At 33.9% G+C, this 16,135-nt stretch overlaps 2 protein-coding genes across 5 annotated transcripts in view; one reads left to right on the top strand and one right to left on the bottom strand.

The window, feature by feature from the left end:
• LOC118263330 (zinc transporter 1) overlaps positions 1 to 16,135 on the bottom strand; it is a 93,026-nt gene that overhangs the window by 14,396 nt on the left and 62,495 nt on the right. The window contains exons 1-5 of one of the 4 annotated variants that reach the window (XM_050705352.1): positions 14,195 to 14,684; positions 12,791 to 12,972; positions 11,181 to 11,403; positions 8,913 to 9,173; positions 259 to 434 (exon numbers count right to left, since the gene is read on the bottom strand). In XM_050705352.1, coding sequence (XP_050561309.1) covers positions 259 to 434; positions 8,913 to 9,173; positions 11,181 to 11,403; positions 12,791 to 12,967 — 837 coding nt within the window. In that variant the 5' untranslated portion in view covers positions 12,968 to 12,972; positions 14,195 to 14,684. Of the gene's footprint in view, positions 1 to 258; positions 435 to 8,912; positions 9,174 to 11,180; positions 11,404 to 12,790; positions 12,973 to 14,194; positions 14,685 to 16,135 lie in introns of those variants that run through there. The other 3 variants (XM_035575249.2, XM_035575251.2, XM_050705351.1) reach the window with 3 other exon arrangements.
• On the top strand, positions 15,155 to 16,135 carry LOC118263334 (mitochondrial inner membrane protease subunit 1). The gene is made up of 2 exons (XM_035575260.2): positions 15,155 to 15,446; positions 15,530 to 16,135. The coding sequence occupies exons 1-2, from the start codon at positions 15,339 to 15,341 to the stop codon at positions 15,884 to 15,886; spliced, it is 465 nt and encodes a 154-aa protein (XP_035431153.1). The 5' UTR covers positions 15,155 to 15,338; the 3' UTR covers positions 15,887 to 16,135.

Here is a 16,135-nt window from a genome sequence, read left to right as displayed (position 1 = left end):
TTAATGATAATTTTGGAAGAAATAAGGACATGTGTGTTTAGATCTGCGGATGTTAGGTATTAGAGGGGCTTAGTTCGGATGTTTTCATAGGTCATACCTATTTGTTTGGACTCACAAAATCAGCCAAAGTTCTTGAATATATATTTTTTATTGTCCTAGATTTGCAAGACGGGCGTTAATGTATCATAAGATCTTGGAAATTAAGAATTCAGTAGAACAATAAACTGACCTACATTTGATGAATTTAGCATAGCTTACCTGAATATGTGTTGGCACAGTTTGTAGTAGAATTAACGAAGACTCCCTGAGCAGGGGCCAGACGGACGCAAGTATCAAGATGACCAGCACTATACTGAGCGCGGGGTCGATGTAGTACTTGTACTCCCAGTCCGTCAGCCATACCACTAAAGCTGAACCAACTACAATTAGGGAACCTGGAACAACGGATATTAACATTTAGGAGATGGTTAAGATACTCAACAGGATTTGCTATTTCTACTTCTTTAAAGGAGGGAAGCAAAGTCATACGAGACGACGACTAATTGCCGATTTTGAATAAGAACTTAATTCAAAATCTTTCGATTGATCTTCATTTTTGTCATTAGTCAAATATGAGATCGATCTAATGATTTCGTATTAAGATCGGTTATTAAAATCGGCAGTAATACCATATGATACTTTACTTATTTGGTTTAGAGATTTTAGCGTCGGTTTGGACATACAAAACTGTCATAACAAATGATCGTAGAACAAACCGATATACGACAGCTGTGTTTTTATCGAAACGCTCCCCTATTAGTCTATTAGTTTACATACAAAACACTGTAACATTTTCCACATCAATAACAAAGCAAGGGTTTATCATAACATGATAAAAACCAGGTGTGTGCAACGGGTGTGTAAACCAAACGCCATGATTGTTCCCCTTCATTAGATTACAAAATTAATCGATCACAATCACAAACCAAGTACGAATCTATCTACTGATCATTCATACATGCGTTTATCGTCGAAATGTCGTAATTTCATACGTTTTATAATCTTAAACCGATGTAATTTTAACCTTCAAAGTAAAATATTTGATAACGTTTACCGATGAACAGCGCGTCTGATCAGATTAATGACGGATATGATAACACCTTCGGTGAAATTAGTACAAGGTTACTATTGTTTCGCGTTTGTTTTTGTAACGAAATAATGTCAATGACAGTCATCGACGTATCGGTAGTCATTGTCCAGGGTCTTCATCTAGCTGATGTTAAAACAATGATATCTTGTTTATGGCGGTTAGGTTTGATGTTTATAACTGTAACCTTAGTATTAGTTTGCTTTACGTTTAAAGTAATCGAAACGAGAGCGTTTTCGGCGCTCTAATTGGCCGGTTCGAATAAACTAACCAATCAGAGCGCTGAATGTTCTCTCGTTTCCATTAGTTTAAACATAAAGCGAACTCATACTAAGGGTACTGAAGAATGGTCAAGTGATTATAATAGCCGTTGAGTATAAAATACAGAAAAATAAGAAAATTAAACCTAATTAGACTTTTATACTAGTAACTTATGATCGTACGATAAACAAGGACAAGCCTTCCAATAATATTAATTGGCCTAGACGGAGACTTCGCAGACACCTTGAAGTTATAATGCTAATAATTAATATCCTTAGCCATGAATGTGGTTATCATTCAGTAATTAAAAGAAGGCTCAATAGGTAGTCTTCGCAGACACCTTGAAACTATAATGCTAATTATTATCCTTAGCCATGAATGTGGTTATCATTCAGTAAATGAAAAAAGACTCAATAGGTAGTCTAATTTATCACCAAAAAGGTAACATAGAAAATTTTTCGTAAACGAATTTTATAGTGTCTGGTGAAATACGTAAAACCCAAGACCAGCTGGACCGATTGATTTGAGGAGTCAAGGAAAATTAAATTCGTGAGCAAACCCACGAGGCCAGTCACTTTATATTGATGACAATTTTTCGAATCATTGTCAATACACGCTAGCAAACGGAATTATCTATGAAACACAAAGAAGGTAAAGGAGCATACATAAGTGGACGATTTCCTCAATTGCCTTCGAGGAAAGATAATCAGGTTGATGTGGGCACTCCAATTTTCTTTCTATTCTAGGCCAAGACATTTATTATGCACAACGCTTTGACCGAGGCAGTTGGAAATGAAACCTTAGACTTGAAAGGTCAGTTTAATTCGCAGGAATCGATTAAGACCTACAACAATAGCTGTTTATAATAACAACAACGTAGCTAGCTGAATAATACAATAGTTATAGTTTAAGTAGGAAAACTTGATGTTTAATGTTCACACTTCCTTTGAATGGACCAGGGACGAACATATTGTTCGCTGTTTGTGAACTTGCGTAGGTGTTGTACTTGCTGCTCCAAAGATGGCGGTGATATTATATTACTCGAATGAAAGTAAAACTGGCTAAGTTATATTAATTTTAACGTATTTATTGTTTGACGTAACAAATGTATTTGATATTATATTAAATTAATAAGTAATATAAAATAAGTGTCAGATAAGTAAAGTGGAAAGATTTGACTAAAACATTAATTTTAAACAATAGCTAATAAAATATTGTAATATCAACACTAATAAGTAAATAAAATTGGTGTGCCTGTTTGTAATATGTATTGAAATAACAGCTTTTACTACATGCATATGAATTTACATACGATAAAATAATATAATAAAAATACACCAAAATAATATTTTTTACAATTTTTGTCTGTCTGTTAGTAATCTCTGAAATGGCTGGACCGTTTTGGACGACCATGTTAGACTCCATCTAACATAAATACGGACAAATACTCAGACGTTACTCAATTTAAAGCTATTGTTAAACTCTCTTTTCCTCAATGTTCATTCTAAATACATTTTATAAGAAAGGAAAACCGTTATTAGTTAGATGTGCGATTGAGCTTATACCTACGTAATAATATATAGCTTTGCTATATTGCAAGTACTAACCGGAAACCAAAAGGAAGATTACAAGAGTTCTTAGAATATCTCCTTTATAATCAGTCATCATTCGAAATACCTAAGGTCTGCGATAAATTCTCAGACGATTATTTTTAGGGTTCCTTTTAACAGACAGAGCGCAGTTCGTAAACGGTGGTAGGCCGTTGACCTCACGAAATAATTGATGAACTGAATGCTCAAGTTAATAAATACTGTAGTATGAACATTTATAAATTAAAGGCTCAATAAATCTTAACTTTAAGTGAGCGACAACGACACAATTAAACGCGTTTGAAGTAATGAATCTTTTATCTGTCCTTTAATCGACTAATTTAACGGTTTGATGTTTTTTCTTTTACAATAATGTAGTTAGAATGTATTTTCACGACATTTACGACCTTTTAATTAAACGTTCAAAAGAAACAAATGATCAATTTTCTTTTAAATTGACTTGGAAAGTTTAGATTTGTTTTTTTTGTTCGCGTTTGTCACGGCTGTATCAACGATTTCCTCGTCGAGTGTATTTAGCCAATGTCAAGGCAAACTTGGCTATGAATCAAGCACCAAGGTTCCTTCATAGAGCCTCGTGTTGGCAGTGAATGGAGAGAAACAATAACGTCACAGTGTCTTACTTAGGTTAAAGGGTTTCAAATTACTATTCGGTATTGACTTACATTTTACGCAAGAAGATAATTTTGTAGGCGGCTGAAAATTATGGTGTTGTTTTTTAATAAAAACGTTATTAACACTTTAAACGCCACGGGGTCACCGGTGACCGACGTTAGCGGAGGATTTGCCTTCAACAGTTTTCTATTGGTAGTCAAAGACGTAAGTGATGACACGGCCATATAATGGAATGGTCTCGTTTTTATATTCGTTTTAAGTGTCACGACTTTTATGAAAAAAATGTCATAAAGTTACGCAACGTTTGAGTATATGGTCAAAAGTCGATTGACATTTCTATTTGCAACAAAATGTGTGTTAATTATTAAACAATTTAGGTTATATTTTCATTCAATTAAGAATGTTTTAAGCTATTATCGTCCCACACATTCTACTCTCGTTTAAAATAAGGGGTTGGATTAATATCAAATGTTATTTTTGGCAAACAAGGTTCGACGGAGATTTTGGCAAAGATCTACAATCCCGTTATGGGTACATTGATAGTTATTTTATATGCTACTATGATAATAATATAATAATATAATTAGTAGATAAGTATGTCTAATAATGGTATTTTAGTTTATCGTCTACGATTAGGTATTAGGTGAAAATTTTGAATATTTTTAGCAGTGTAATAGGTTGAGAAAGAATGCTTGTACTAGGTTAAAATAGATTACCTGTTGTTTATGATGAAATCATACTATTATAATATGGCAATATAAAGGTATTTTCCCTTACCACAAAGTCTCTTAAGAACTTGTGGTTTTAATGAACCAATTTAAAAAGAACTCATCAACTCTGTATAGATCAGAAGCATAAATAAATATTTATAATAATACACAACACGACACGAGGTAAAATCCTTCGAATTTAGTTTTGTTTATAATTAAAAATACATTTAAATAAATCATTTCCTTATTTTTGAGGTATGCTTTACAAATTCAAATGGCGTGTTACGTTTTGTATATAAACACTGCGATATATTACGTTTAGTTAGACGTACTAGTTACTTATTTACTTCTGCTTATGTATATAGAATCTATCTTGTATAATATTACGCATTAACCGTATAATGGGCAAAAATTACTCTTTAAAACTCTTAAAGAAGTACAATTAGAACTAATTTGTCATTTACTTGAGTATTATAATTGTGTAAAAACTGCTCAGGGGCCTGTGATTGGCTGGTTCCGATGAACCAACCAATCAGAGTGCCGAACGCGCTCTCGTTAAACGTAAAGTAGAATCGTACTAAAGCCTCAGTACAGCAAAAAATTCCATTCAAGTTATATTACTCCCATATAGGCATAATAGTAGCGACTACATAGCTATAATCCATACACGGATAGTAGGCAAAAAACCAATTACTCAATATCAGGAGACGTGCTTGCGATTATTAGATCAACGTCATGATGTGTTCACACAAAAAACATCTCCATGTGATAAATTACACGTACCTACTCACAGCAACGTTCACGAAAGGGCATTCCTATCAATCAATATAATTTTATACCAACAATATATGTAATAATCTCCATTCACATATACGTAATCAAGTCTACGCTACATTTCAGATGTGTAGTGTGAATCTATACTAATAAAGCTGAAGAGTTTGTTTGTTTGAACGCGCTAATCTCCGGAACTACTGGTCCGATTTGAATAATTCTTTTTGTGTTGGATAATCCATTTATAGAAGAAGGTTATAGGCTATAAAACATCACGCTACGATTAATAGGAACCGAGCAGAGCGAGTGAAACCGCGCGAAAGTAGCTAGTATCATATATGTACTGACACGATAGCTAACTAGGTATAGTTTAAACTCTAGTTCAACTAAACGTTTCTAGGTTAAGGCAGTGTTCGGTGACCTAAATGTTACAGCTCTGCTTTGATTAACATTAGGCCCGCCCCAACACCGGCTTTGGTCCTATGTTTAGACATTTAGATGAATGGTTCTATGCTCTATTTAGTATATAGTACCTATATTGCATGTGGTGTACGATGATTCACAATTTTCCTACTACCTAGTGTCATTATCTATGAGTGTGACTCGTTAACTCTCTCGTGTGCGTTTAAAATGACTGCAGTAAAGATAAAATATAATATAAATGATCGTATATATATATTTATACATATAGCATTTTGTTTTACTGACGACTAGATACATAACTACTTCGTATATAGTGATCCCTTAGACACGAGTCGAGAATAAAATATTCTGTTATTGCATAGTATAGAGTATGGATAATATGCATAGCACTTTTGCTACGTCACGCATTTATCCCCGAAGGGATAGGCAGAGGTACATACAAGCAGCTCTGTCTACTGTACACCCACTTTCACCATTTGTGTTATAAGTCCCATGTAATAGAGGGTGAGCCTATTACCATATACCGGGCACAATTTCAGACTCCGTGCTACTACTGAGAACTGACCACTCGGTAACGAGGCAGTCAAATTCTTAATTATATCAGTTATTTGCTACTAATATCATTATAATAATTAGTAAAGGTCATCTAGCGACCCTTAAAAGACAAAATAAATGGAATCAGTGTAATATTATTTTTCCTATTTATATTTATGTATATGCCATCTTCCGGCTTCGATTTCGTTCAGTGGAAAAAACATTATATTGTTTTCCTTAACACGCCAATTAGCGGAGGTTACCATAGAAATGAGACAAATAGACAATCAATAAATAGACTTAAGGAAAAATCAAATAAAATATTATCACGCATAGGTATTAATGGTATATCTAGACACACGGCAGTGTGTCCGCCAAGTTCGAGCAAAAAAACCGACACACCGGCCGTGGGTTATATTACACGAACCATTTCGGGCCAAGTTCGACCCACCTATAACTCAAAATCTATTTTATCTACGCATATGAAATTTCTAGTATCTGTTAGATCTACTTACTTATCTAAAATACAAAATTTCATTAATGTACCTATTGTAGTCTTGAGATATTGACGTCAGAAAATCGCTATTTTTACTATACACTCACTGACTGACTCACTCATCAAAAACCTACCACTTCCAATAGTCGTATTGACTTGAAATTTGGCATGGAGGTAGGTCTTTAGGTGTCTGAAAATGGCCAAGTGTGAGTCGGTTTTAAAAATAATGAAGGTGTAAATTCATACCCCTAAGGAACTAAAACAAAAAATTATCTATATCTTCCAATGGTCGTACCGACCTAAAATTCGTTACGAAGGTTTGTATTTAGTCAAAGTAAAGTAAAACCTTACAAAAATAAATGAAATCCCACCCAAAACATAAATGTGAAAGGCTGCCAAGTTCGATAATATTGGAATGCTTCGCCTATAAGCGTGAGATCTAAATAAGTACCAAGTTCCATACACAGACCTCAGTTAAAAATGATATAACTTGGCAAGTTTTAATAGAAAATTATATACTTGACTCATTGCGTTTAGTAGGTTTATAACAAAGTGTGTGAAAACTTGCCAACTTGTTATATCATTTTTAACTGAGGTCTGTGTATGGAACTTGGTACTTATTTAGATCTCACTTCTTTTATAGGCGAAGCATTCCAATATTATCGAACTTGGCAGCCTTTCACATTTATGTTTTGGGTGGGATAACTATTCTACGAACGATGACATTATTTCTGCTTCATGTACCATGGTAGGTGAGGTACATATATGTGAGTAAGCATGTATAAATTAATTATTTATACTCGTGTAGTCCCCCATTGGTTATGGCCGGCGAACAGATTGCTCTACTGTTCATCTGCACTTTCATTGGTAATTTAATAATAACCTTTTATTATTAAGTTTTAAGTATTATATCAAGTTGCAAGTATTATTTGTATTAGATATTATGTCACATTTTTAATATTACTCAATCTTTCGTTGCATTTAAGTTTAACCGTATTAAATTGTAGTTTGAGCCTATGGCCGTTAAAATCCAAAATTAAAACTACTAATACAGAGTGTATAATTAAGTAAAATACTTCGTCTAAGTAAGATTTGATTAGGATTACGAAGTTCTTAGACAAAAAGCGTAACTAAATCAATAATTATTATTTCTTACAAATCATTCCAATCACTTCACTTAACACAAGTAAAATATAATATTAGTATTCAACAGAGTGAGACTATAAGTCCTATAAAGGAGAAACAAAAAGCAACGTAATAGATTGCGATAACCACGTGTATTGCTTACGTAGTCACAGAGTAGCTACATCTAACTCAATGGAAGCAATTAAAATCTGCGCACAACTACAACACTTTCTCCTATTATTTAATTCTTATACAGCACGCAGACTTATATCTTTGAGATATTTAATTACATAGTTATAAAGGTTAGTGATATTTAGTTTGTACCAAATGGATTCTGAAATCGATAAAGGGATTTTAATTTTAAAGGTGTTACAAAAGAGTCAGACCATCACAGATAGTAGGGCTGATGCCCGATCTGGAGCTGCGGATAACGTAACAGGTTACCGAGGCTCCGGTTCAAAACAGGAGAAGGAACGGGGTGGTTTTAGTCAGTAAGAGTGTGACACTCCCTTTCGTCTCACCCTAGGCGGGAGAAGACATTGGATGATTTTCCACTCTCGAAAATAAAGGGTTGTTATAAAGGTTATATTTTATCCTGATATTTCAAATTAATTGTCAAGACTCATAAAACATTTCTATCATTTGCAACATGATCTACCCATTCGTAAAGTCAGTAATAAGTAAGTAAAAAATACGTATCAGTTAAATAAGATAATAATAAAGACGTATAAGGCACTTAATGCTAAAGAGGTTTAAGCCTGTGGGTGTGAAGTTGAGAACAAAAGAGAAAATATAATGGCCAATGACGTAATTGTGTCATCTAACACCTTTTCGATCTAGTCGCCCACAGGCTATGTATTATGGATTGAGTTTACCAGTGTCACGCATTGTATTTTCTTTCAATTTCACATGCAACTGCTAACAAACAATGAGGTAATCGATCGTTCCACGGGTGACATATTTTATAGAACCTAAACTTAGTCTTGTATGAAGATTGGAAGATATTGATTAGTAGGTACCTACGGCATTTAATTTGTTTTCTTCAGTTGCAAATTAATACAATCAACAACAATTTTGATAAAGAAGAAATACAATAAGTATTAAAATCTCCAGACGATCATATTTGGTAGACTATTATGACCGTGAGAATACAATCACACGTTGCACACGCTTGGATACGATATTTAATTTGAATAACATGCACATAAATAACATAGAATATAAAACAACACAAGAGCACTCACCTAGAGCATCAGATAGGATATGCAGGAACACGCCCTTCATATTCATGTGGCCGGGGTCGTGTGCCGCTCTGCATGGAGTCTGCTTCTTATTATTTGCTACTTTGTCAGGCTTCGGCGGGACCATCTCGTCAGTTTCTTCAGTGTCCGTAGCATTATGACCCAAGGCCATGTCAGCATTGCTGTTCACGATCTCCGTGAGATGCCTCACATTCGCTGGAGGTGGGACTCCGCCATGGGAGTGTCCATGGCCACCACCGTGATCTAAGACAAACAAATTCAATGAATAACAGAATTTAAGTCTATTTTAGGCTACGTAAAGGATCCTTCAAGACAAAAACAAACAGAAGCCACTTAAAATGTAGAGCAAACTGTATCGGTGATTATGATAAGGCAAGGCGCCCAAGACAACGAGTTTAATGGTCTAATTTTACTTCTAAGTAATAAACATTACACACTGCTAATGAACGTTTTAATTTTTGTATTGTACTGTTAGTGTCGCTGTAGTTTTGTATGCAAATGTTCTGTAGAACGTTGGCGAGTGGGAACATAACTTTTAAGCCCTACTTTAGAACTAGGCTTGCAGATATACACACAACGGTCCGCAACTGAGCGGGAACTTCAGGATTAGAAGCATCGTGCAATCTAAACTTTCTCGGAAAAGTAAACATAACTTCAACACAAACAGTACCTACATGCCAGTACAAATATTATTTTCTACATACGTATCTGCCTTATAAGCCTTAAATATTTAAACTGACCCTCCATAAAGAACCATAATGAATATTAAGCCTCCTAAATCATGCATTACAAAATATATTCAATAACTCTAACCGGATAACATTAATTCCTTGGAGGAAGTAAAAAAAAGAAGTCAAACGTTAGAAAAATTCAAAATCCGACTCGGTCAGTTGTTTAAAAACAAGCAATAAATATTTATGATGTGGGTCCACTGCTTATACTGGTCGTAAAGAATGTTTGCATTAATCTGACGTAACAGCAAGGTCGATTTACTGTAAGCTTTAATTTACTCTCTTGGACTGCATCTCGAGGTTCTTACGATTAGATATTTTATTTGTCTGACCTTATAAAAAGGCGTTTTTGACCACAACTATAATTCCTCAACAGATAGTGACAAAATTCAGTGCATGGGACCTAGGATATCCCCTTGGGAATTCCATCACAACTTTGCCCTAATACCAGCGTAAATAACATTATTTACTAATCAATCATTTCTTGGAATCTCCATTAATAAAAAATACATAATTAAAGACTGTCATGAAACATAATATTGCAATATTTTAAAATCACGAAACTGTATTGCGTGTCTTTAGATGTAGATCAATGCTTTAGTCGTAGGATTGATATAATAAAATTTAGGCGGGACGTTGCGGCACGCAGGATTATTAAACGCAGTTTGAATACAAAATCGATGTTTTGTATTTCCATTATACAAAACCGTTGAATAAGAACGTATTTTATAGCTTAGTCTTCGATTATACTCCTTAATAACTTCGTATTTATGCATTATTTTACCTGAATGATATCTGCAACTGATTGATTTATACGGGTAGTAAAAAACATGACTTGATAAAGGTTTTGAATGCTATCTACTAAGTATAGTACATTCTATATTGTTTTACGAAGATTTCAATCAACATTTTGATAGATGGCATTGACTAATCAAACATATTTTTGTACTATGAAGAAAATAATATTGTTTTCGTCTACTACTACGGCATACATAGATAGTCGGCAAATCCCTTAATCTTATTGAAAGTGCAGTTAGAAAGGTCGATGAACGATAGTATAATATTAAGGTATTACGCGATCAAAACAAGTGATTACTGTATCGTCTTTATAATAATTATAAATACCTAGTAAACTAGTATTTTTTTCGATATTTTCCTCATCATTGTGTATTGTATGTTGCAATAGCAGTGAAATAAGCTAATCTTATGCACATGACCATACAAACTCCCATAAAAATGATTCTGTTGACCGCTCCGAAAGTTTTTAATAGACAAATTGAAACCTGTTAAGCAGAAAAGATCCAACCAACATTTTATTACTTTTGGGTAAATGAATTTAACAGTGTTAATACTAGTAAACTAACTGTAAGGTAACTTTAAACCTCATTTACTCAAAAGTAATAAAATGTTGGCTGGATCTTTTCTGCTTAACAGGGTCCAATTGTGGTCACAACTCTTTCAACTATCATACAACGTCACTTTCATTAAAGTAAATCAAGAAGGACTAATATAAACTTACCGTGGAATAGGAACAGGCCCACGATGTTGAGCAGCAACCCTAGAGTACCGACGGCGACTAGCAGTCTGGCATCGTGAATCATCTCAATCTCTATGAATCTCTTGACAGCCTCCACTGTTATGCTGAAACACAGTGCCACAAGGAACACTGCGTTGACCAACGCGCCCAATACTTCGGCACGGGCCCACCCGAATGTATTCTTTGACCATTTCTTTGGCGACATCTGTGTAAAAAGAATCGTGTTTAGTTACAAATAAAGTTCATTTTCCTACTTAGTGTTTTTGGCCAAAACTATTACCTACATACCTTTTATTCCCCGAAAGCTAAATAGACCATTTCTCACGGTGCAATGTGGTTGTTTACACACCCACTCTTCACATTTTTAGATATCTTACTAATATTATATAAATGCTAAACTTTGTGAGTAAGTATGTGTTGTGTGATGTTTGTTATTCAATCAAGTCAAAGTGGCTGGAGGGATCGGGACGAAATTTAGCACAGGGATAGATTATGGTCTGAAATAACACAGGCTATTTTTTATCCCACGGGAACGCGGGCGACGCCACGGGCAGAAGCTAGTATTTTACATATTTTTTTGGGTCATGGTTGTCTTTGCCTTTTGTAAACACCTAATACAGATAGGGCACAACGATATCCTTATATTGAAGTCCACATTTAAAAACGAATCATTCAATTGCAATGCAAATATGTTTATTTGCGACCTACTTTAAAAATCCTTGAATGGTTTAGTTTTGAGTTCGGAGAAGTATTACGTGGCACATGACGTCATTGAATGTACGATTTTTAAAGTTTATTTATATGAGTCACTAGATCGGAGATGTGATACACGGGGCTTCACGTTATTTCCTAAACAGTTACCGTGATGATGTCATGACGCCATTCGCTTCATTAAATCAGTTTTACAACTAAAGTGATGTGAGAAAATATACGGGTCCATGAGAATAACTTGTTTTATAAGGAAAACCTTTAAGGAAAACTGTTTATAAACAACACTCTATGTAATTAATTATCTCTATAGTATATATAAAAATATATTTGAAGTTTGTTCTGTTTCTGACTCCTAGTAATGTTTCTTTCAACTTAGAAACAAGACATTAAGACACAACATTCATTAATATAAAAAAGTTGTTATCACAAAATAAGTTACTTTACTTACAATAACAAATTACAAACAAAAGAGTACAAAGGACTATAAAAACAATACATTCAATTGTCGACAAACATGGCAACATGGCTGTATGTTTAATATTTAATTTGTAACAACAGACAAATTATCAACATTCAATTTATGTTAATGGAACAAGGGAATGTTTGTTGGTCGCAAGCGCAACTGGCGAGGAAGGGATCTTGCGTTAAATTACTAGTTTCGGCAACATTAGGGTGTTAAATTTTCGAAATTTTATGTAAAAATATTGTCAGCAATAGTTCCGATGAGCTGATGAGCTCACAGGCCACATGACATAACTGGTGATATGTGGGTGTCTTGCTTAATAAGTACATTGTATATGTGTCCCTTACCGGGACTTTCGGGGAATAAAAGACTGTGTCTGGATTTTAATTTATAATATTAACAAAATGAGGGAACTTACCTTAACTGATAAAAATGCGATCACAAGTGCGGCGACATCACTTAACATATGAAATGAATCTGCAACTAGGGCCATAGAGTTGGTGATGTAGCCGACAATCAGCTCCACAAAGAAGAAGCTGCCAGTCAGCCATAACATCGACAATAGTCGGCATTTTTTACCCGAAAACCTCCCCATGGTATCTGTTGAAGAAATTAAATATTTTATAAAATTATAAAAATTTATCAATAAGTAACATACATTTTATCTTAGATTAAAGTTTATTGTCATAGTAATAAGGGTGTTGGTATGCTTTTAAAGAAATAATTTGAGCCAAGATTCAGACATTTTAGGGACAACTAATTAGCTTGACAGCACATTAAGACCTATAATAATGTGAATAGTTAGACAATTCTATATGTGGAGTAAAAGCAGGATTGTAAGTACAGCATAATTGTTCATTTTATATTTGCAGTTCATTGTTGTCTAGTTTATGGCCTACTTTTTATCATGTAATGGTAACAATGATGATGGCCTGAATATGATAATTTATTTACCATAATTGCCATCTTCCAGACATTTTGGGGTTTGTATGTTATGTGTATGATTAGTTCCAGTATTAGAAAATACTAGACAGTTTGTAACAACTCCATCAATTAGTACCAGTACCAAATTGAAGATCATATAATTGACATGGTTCTTTCTGCATAATTTTTAATATTTATTCTATTTCAATAGTTTGTGAATTATTTAGTTATTATAGAAAGAGTAGAAAATCAATCAATTACAATTAGTTAGTTTAAAGACAAAGATGGAAAGGAAGGAAACACAATAAATGATAAATATTTGAGGGCATGGTACCCACATTCTGATTTTAAGTATCTATTTTAACTTTATATTGACAAATAGAACCTCAACAATACACTTATTTATGCATTTCGGTGGAAATGTGTGCCAAGTTTTTGTACAATTTTTTACAGCAATTTTTGCTACATTCTTTGTCTGATTATGTACAAAATATTCTTATTTGTATTGGATCCAACTTTAGTTACTTCAATTCATGATGATTTCATTAAGTTTTTGTAAATTATCCTACAAAGCAATTTCTTTATTTTTATAATAATAAAAATAAAGATACCATGCACCTCCAGACTGATTTCTTAGATTGGCAATTTAAATTCACTTTAAAATTATTACTGAGTATTTGGAAATTAGTTTTTAAATTACCACTAGAGTTTATAATCTCTTTTGTACTAGAATTTGGTACACAACGCTACAAATAAAGGATTTTACACTTACATTACCTAATTTATTCTAAGCAAGCCATTGTTTATTCATATCAGTTGTAAACCTGACAACGAAACGTGTGACTCATGCATAATTCCAAGATATAGGGAACAAACACCATGAACAAAAAATACTCACTTGGTATGAAATTCCTTAGCTTCGGCGGCGATGCTAATCTTCCATCAGGTGCTCATAACTTGATAGTAGTACACTAAATATGCACACTCATTTCACAACAGTAGGTTCAAATGCAATATTGATTCTACTTTAGCGAGGCATAAACATAAAACACTACGAATACTTGTTAATGTAAACATCTAACACTATTGCAGAAGTCGAAAACAAATATCTTATAAAGTGCACCCGTTAATTTCTGTGAAAATAATCACATAGAAACGAAATAATGTGAAAGCTGATGGGTTAACCGTGTCGCAAGAAATTTTTGTTCACTTTAAATTTTGATGTGAAGCCAATGAATACAAGAAACAAATAAACGTTTAGTGCACCGTGGATAATGTTATTTCACTTTATTGTAACCAAATTTATGATGAATCGCTAAGTTCGATAGGTCTCAGCGAATTCCACACAATAATCTGTTTGATCCTGCTGCCTGCTGTCATTATGTCAACCAACTCAAATTCGATATCATTCGACTTCGTGATTAGTCGAGTCGAAACGAGTCGATATCGTTTGACTCGATTTAATACAAAATCGACTAAGTATCATTTAAATCAATTTTTATTTGTTTTGTTTGATTTCTTGTATACTGTTTCGATAATATTTTATTTTTGTTACATTTTGCACGTGCAATATTTAACTACATAGTCCGACTGTAAGTTAAAGCGGCCCAGTTAAATCGTAAGGTGTGTAGGCGGTATGGACGTTCGGTAAAAACTACATATTATTTAATTGTGTTAAAGGTGTGTCGCGTGCATTATATTATTTTATTTATTTATTTTTAACATACGATAGTAAATGCTGAGTTTTGGTTCATGATACAGTATCGCTGTTGTGCGCAATGTTGTTCGTTCGTTATTCGTTAAATAAATCCATTACTGAACGTACAATTTGGTTTCCTTTATTTGACGTTATTGACAGAGTAGTATTTTGATCCTTTGTCAAATTGTCAATGTCACCGTATCAAAAGCGATTCTACTATATAATATTTAATTCGTAATGTTTTCTTGATTAAATAGCTACTAGCTAGTTTAAGTTCGCATAAAGCAATGGCAATTTTGTTGGGATCTTAATATTACCTGTTTTGAAAACATAACCTTGAAATATGGCCTTCACGAGAATAATTGGTAAAACCTGTGGCTTTATAGGATATGCTTTACAAACGGCCTGTATTACACACTGCACTTTTGAGTACGTCGGAGACTTCGTTATGGTAATTTCCTTTGACCATAGTACAAACTATATTGACGGCTACGAAGTAACTGCGTAATAAGCCTGTGTTTTTGTTTCTTGCAGTGCTCTGGTCCATCAATGGAACCCACTCTCCAAACAAACAACGTACTATTCACTGAACACGTATCTCCGCGGTTGCAACGACTGCGGCGCGGGGATATAGTAATATGTCGGAGCCCTTCTAACCCTAAACAGAATATTTGTAAAAGGATAACTGGTCTTCCAGGTGACCGTGTTCGAGGTAACTTTCCCAGACGTAACCAAGTAGTTCCTAGAGGCCATGTGTGGTTAGAAGGGGATAATTCCAGTAACTCCGCAGACTCTAGAACTTATGGCCCTGTTCCCGAAGGCCTCATTAGGAGTAGAGTTGTTTGTCGTGTTTGGCCACTAGATAAAATCTCGCTAATGTCCCAATATTGAACACTTAAGTACTAGGAGACCAGTGATATTGAACCAGAGATAAGGTTTTGATGCTAAGCGCCCAAGTGATGTAGTTAAAGCTTGTGTTTACAAATGGTAATGACATTTTTTTTTCATTTAAATATAGTGCACAGAGTGTATTGATTTTTATTTTTGCCTAGTTATTAGGTGATGAAATAAAACAAAATTGTAAATGTAAATACTATATGTATTTGTTACAAAAATAAATAAATAATTTTATTTAGTCAA

The sequence above is a fragment of the Spodoptera frugiperda genome, chromosome 27, assembly GCF_023101765.2.
Source record: "Spodoptera frugiperda isolate SF20-4 chromosome 27, AGI-APGP_CSIRO_Sfru_2.0, whole genome shotgun sequence".
NCBI lineage: Eukaryota > Metazoa > Arthropoda > Insecta > Lepidoptera > Noctuidae > Spodoptera > Spodoptera frugiperda.
This window is presented reverse-complemented; position numbering and strand designations above follow the sequence as displayed.

What these genes read in the sequence shown, in the direction of transcription:
- LOC118263334 (XM_035575260.2), top strand. Translation starts at nt 15,339, where the DNA reads ATGGCCTTCACGAGAATAATTGGTAAAACCTGTGGCTTTATAGGATAT. An exon ending in ACGTCGGAGACTTCGTTATG is followed by an intron (nt 15,447 to 15,529) that starts GTAATTTCCTTT and finishes TGTTTCTTGCAG; the next exon opens with TGCTCTGGTCCATCAATGGA.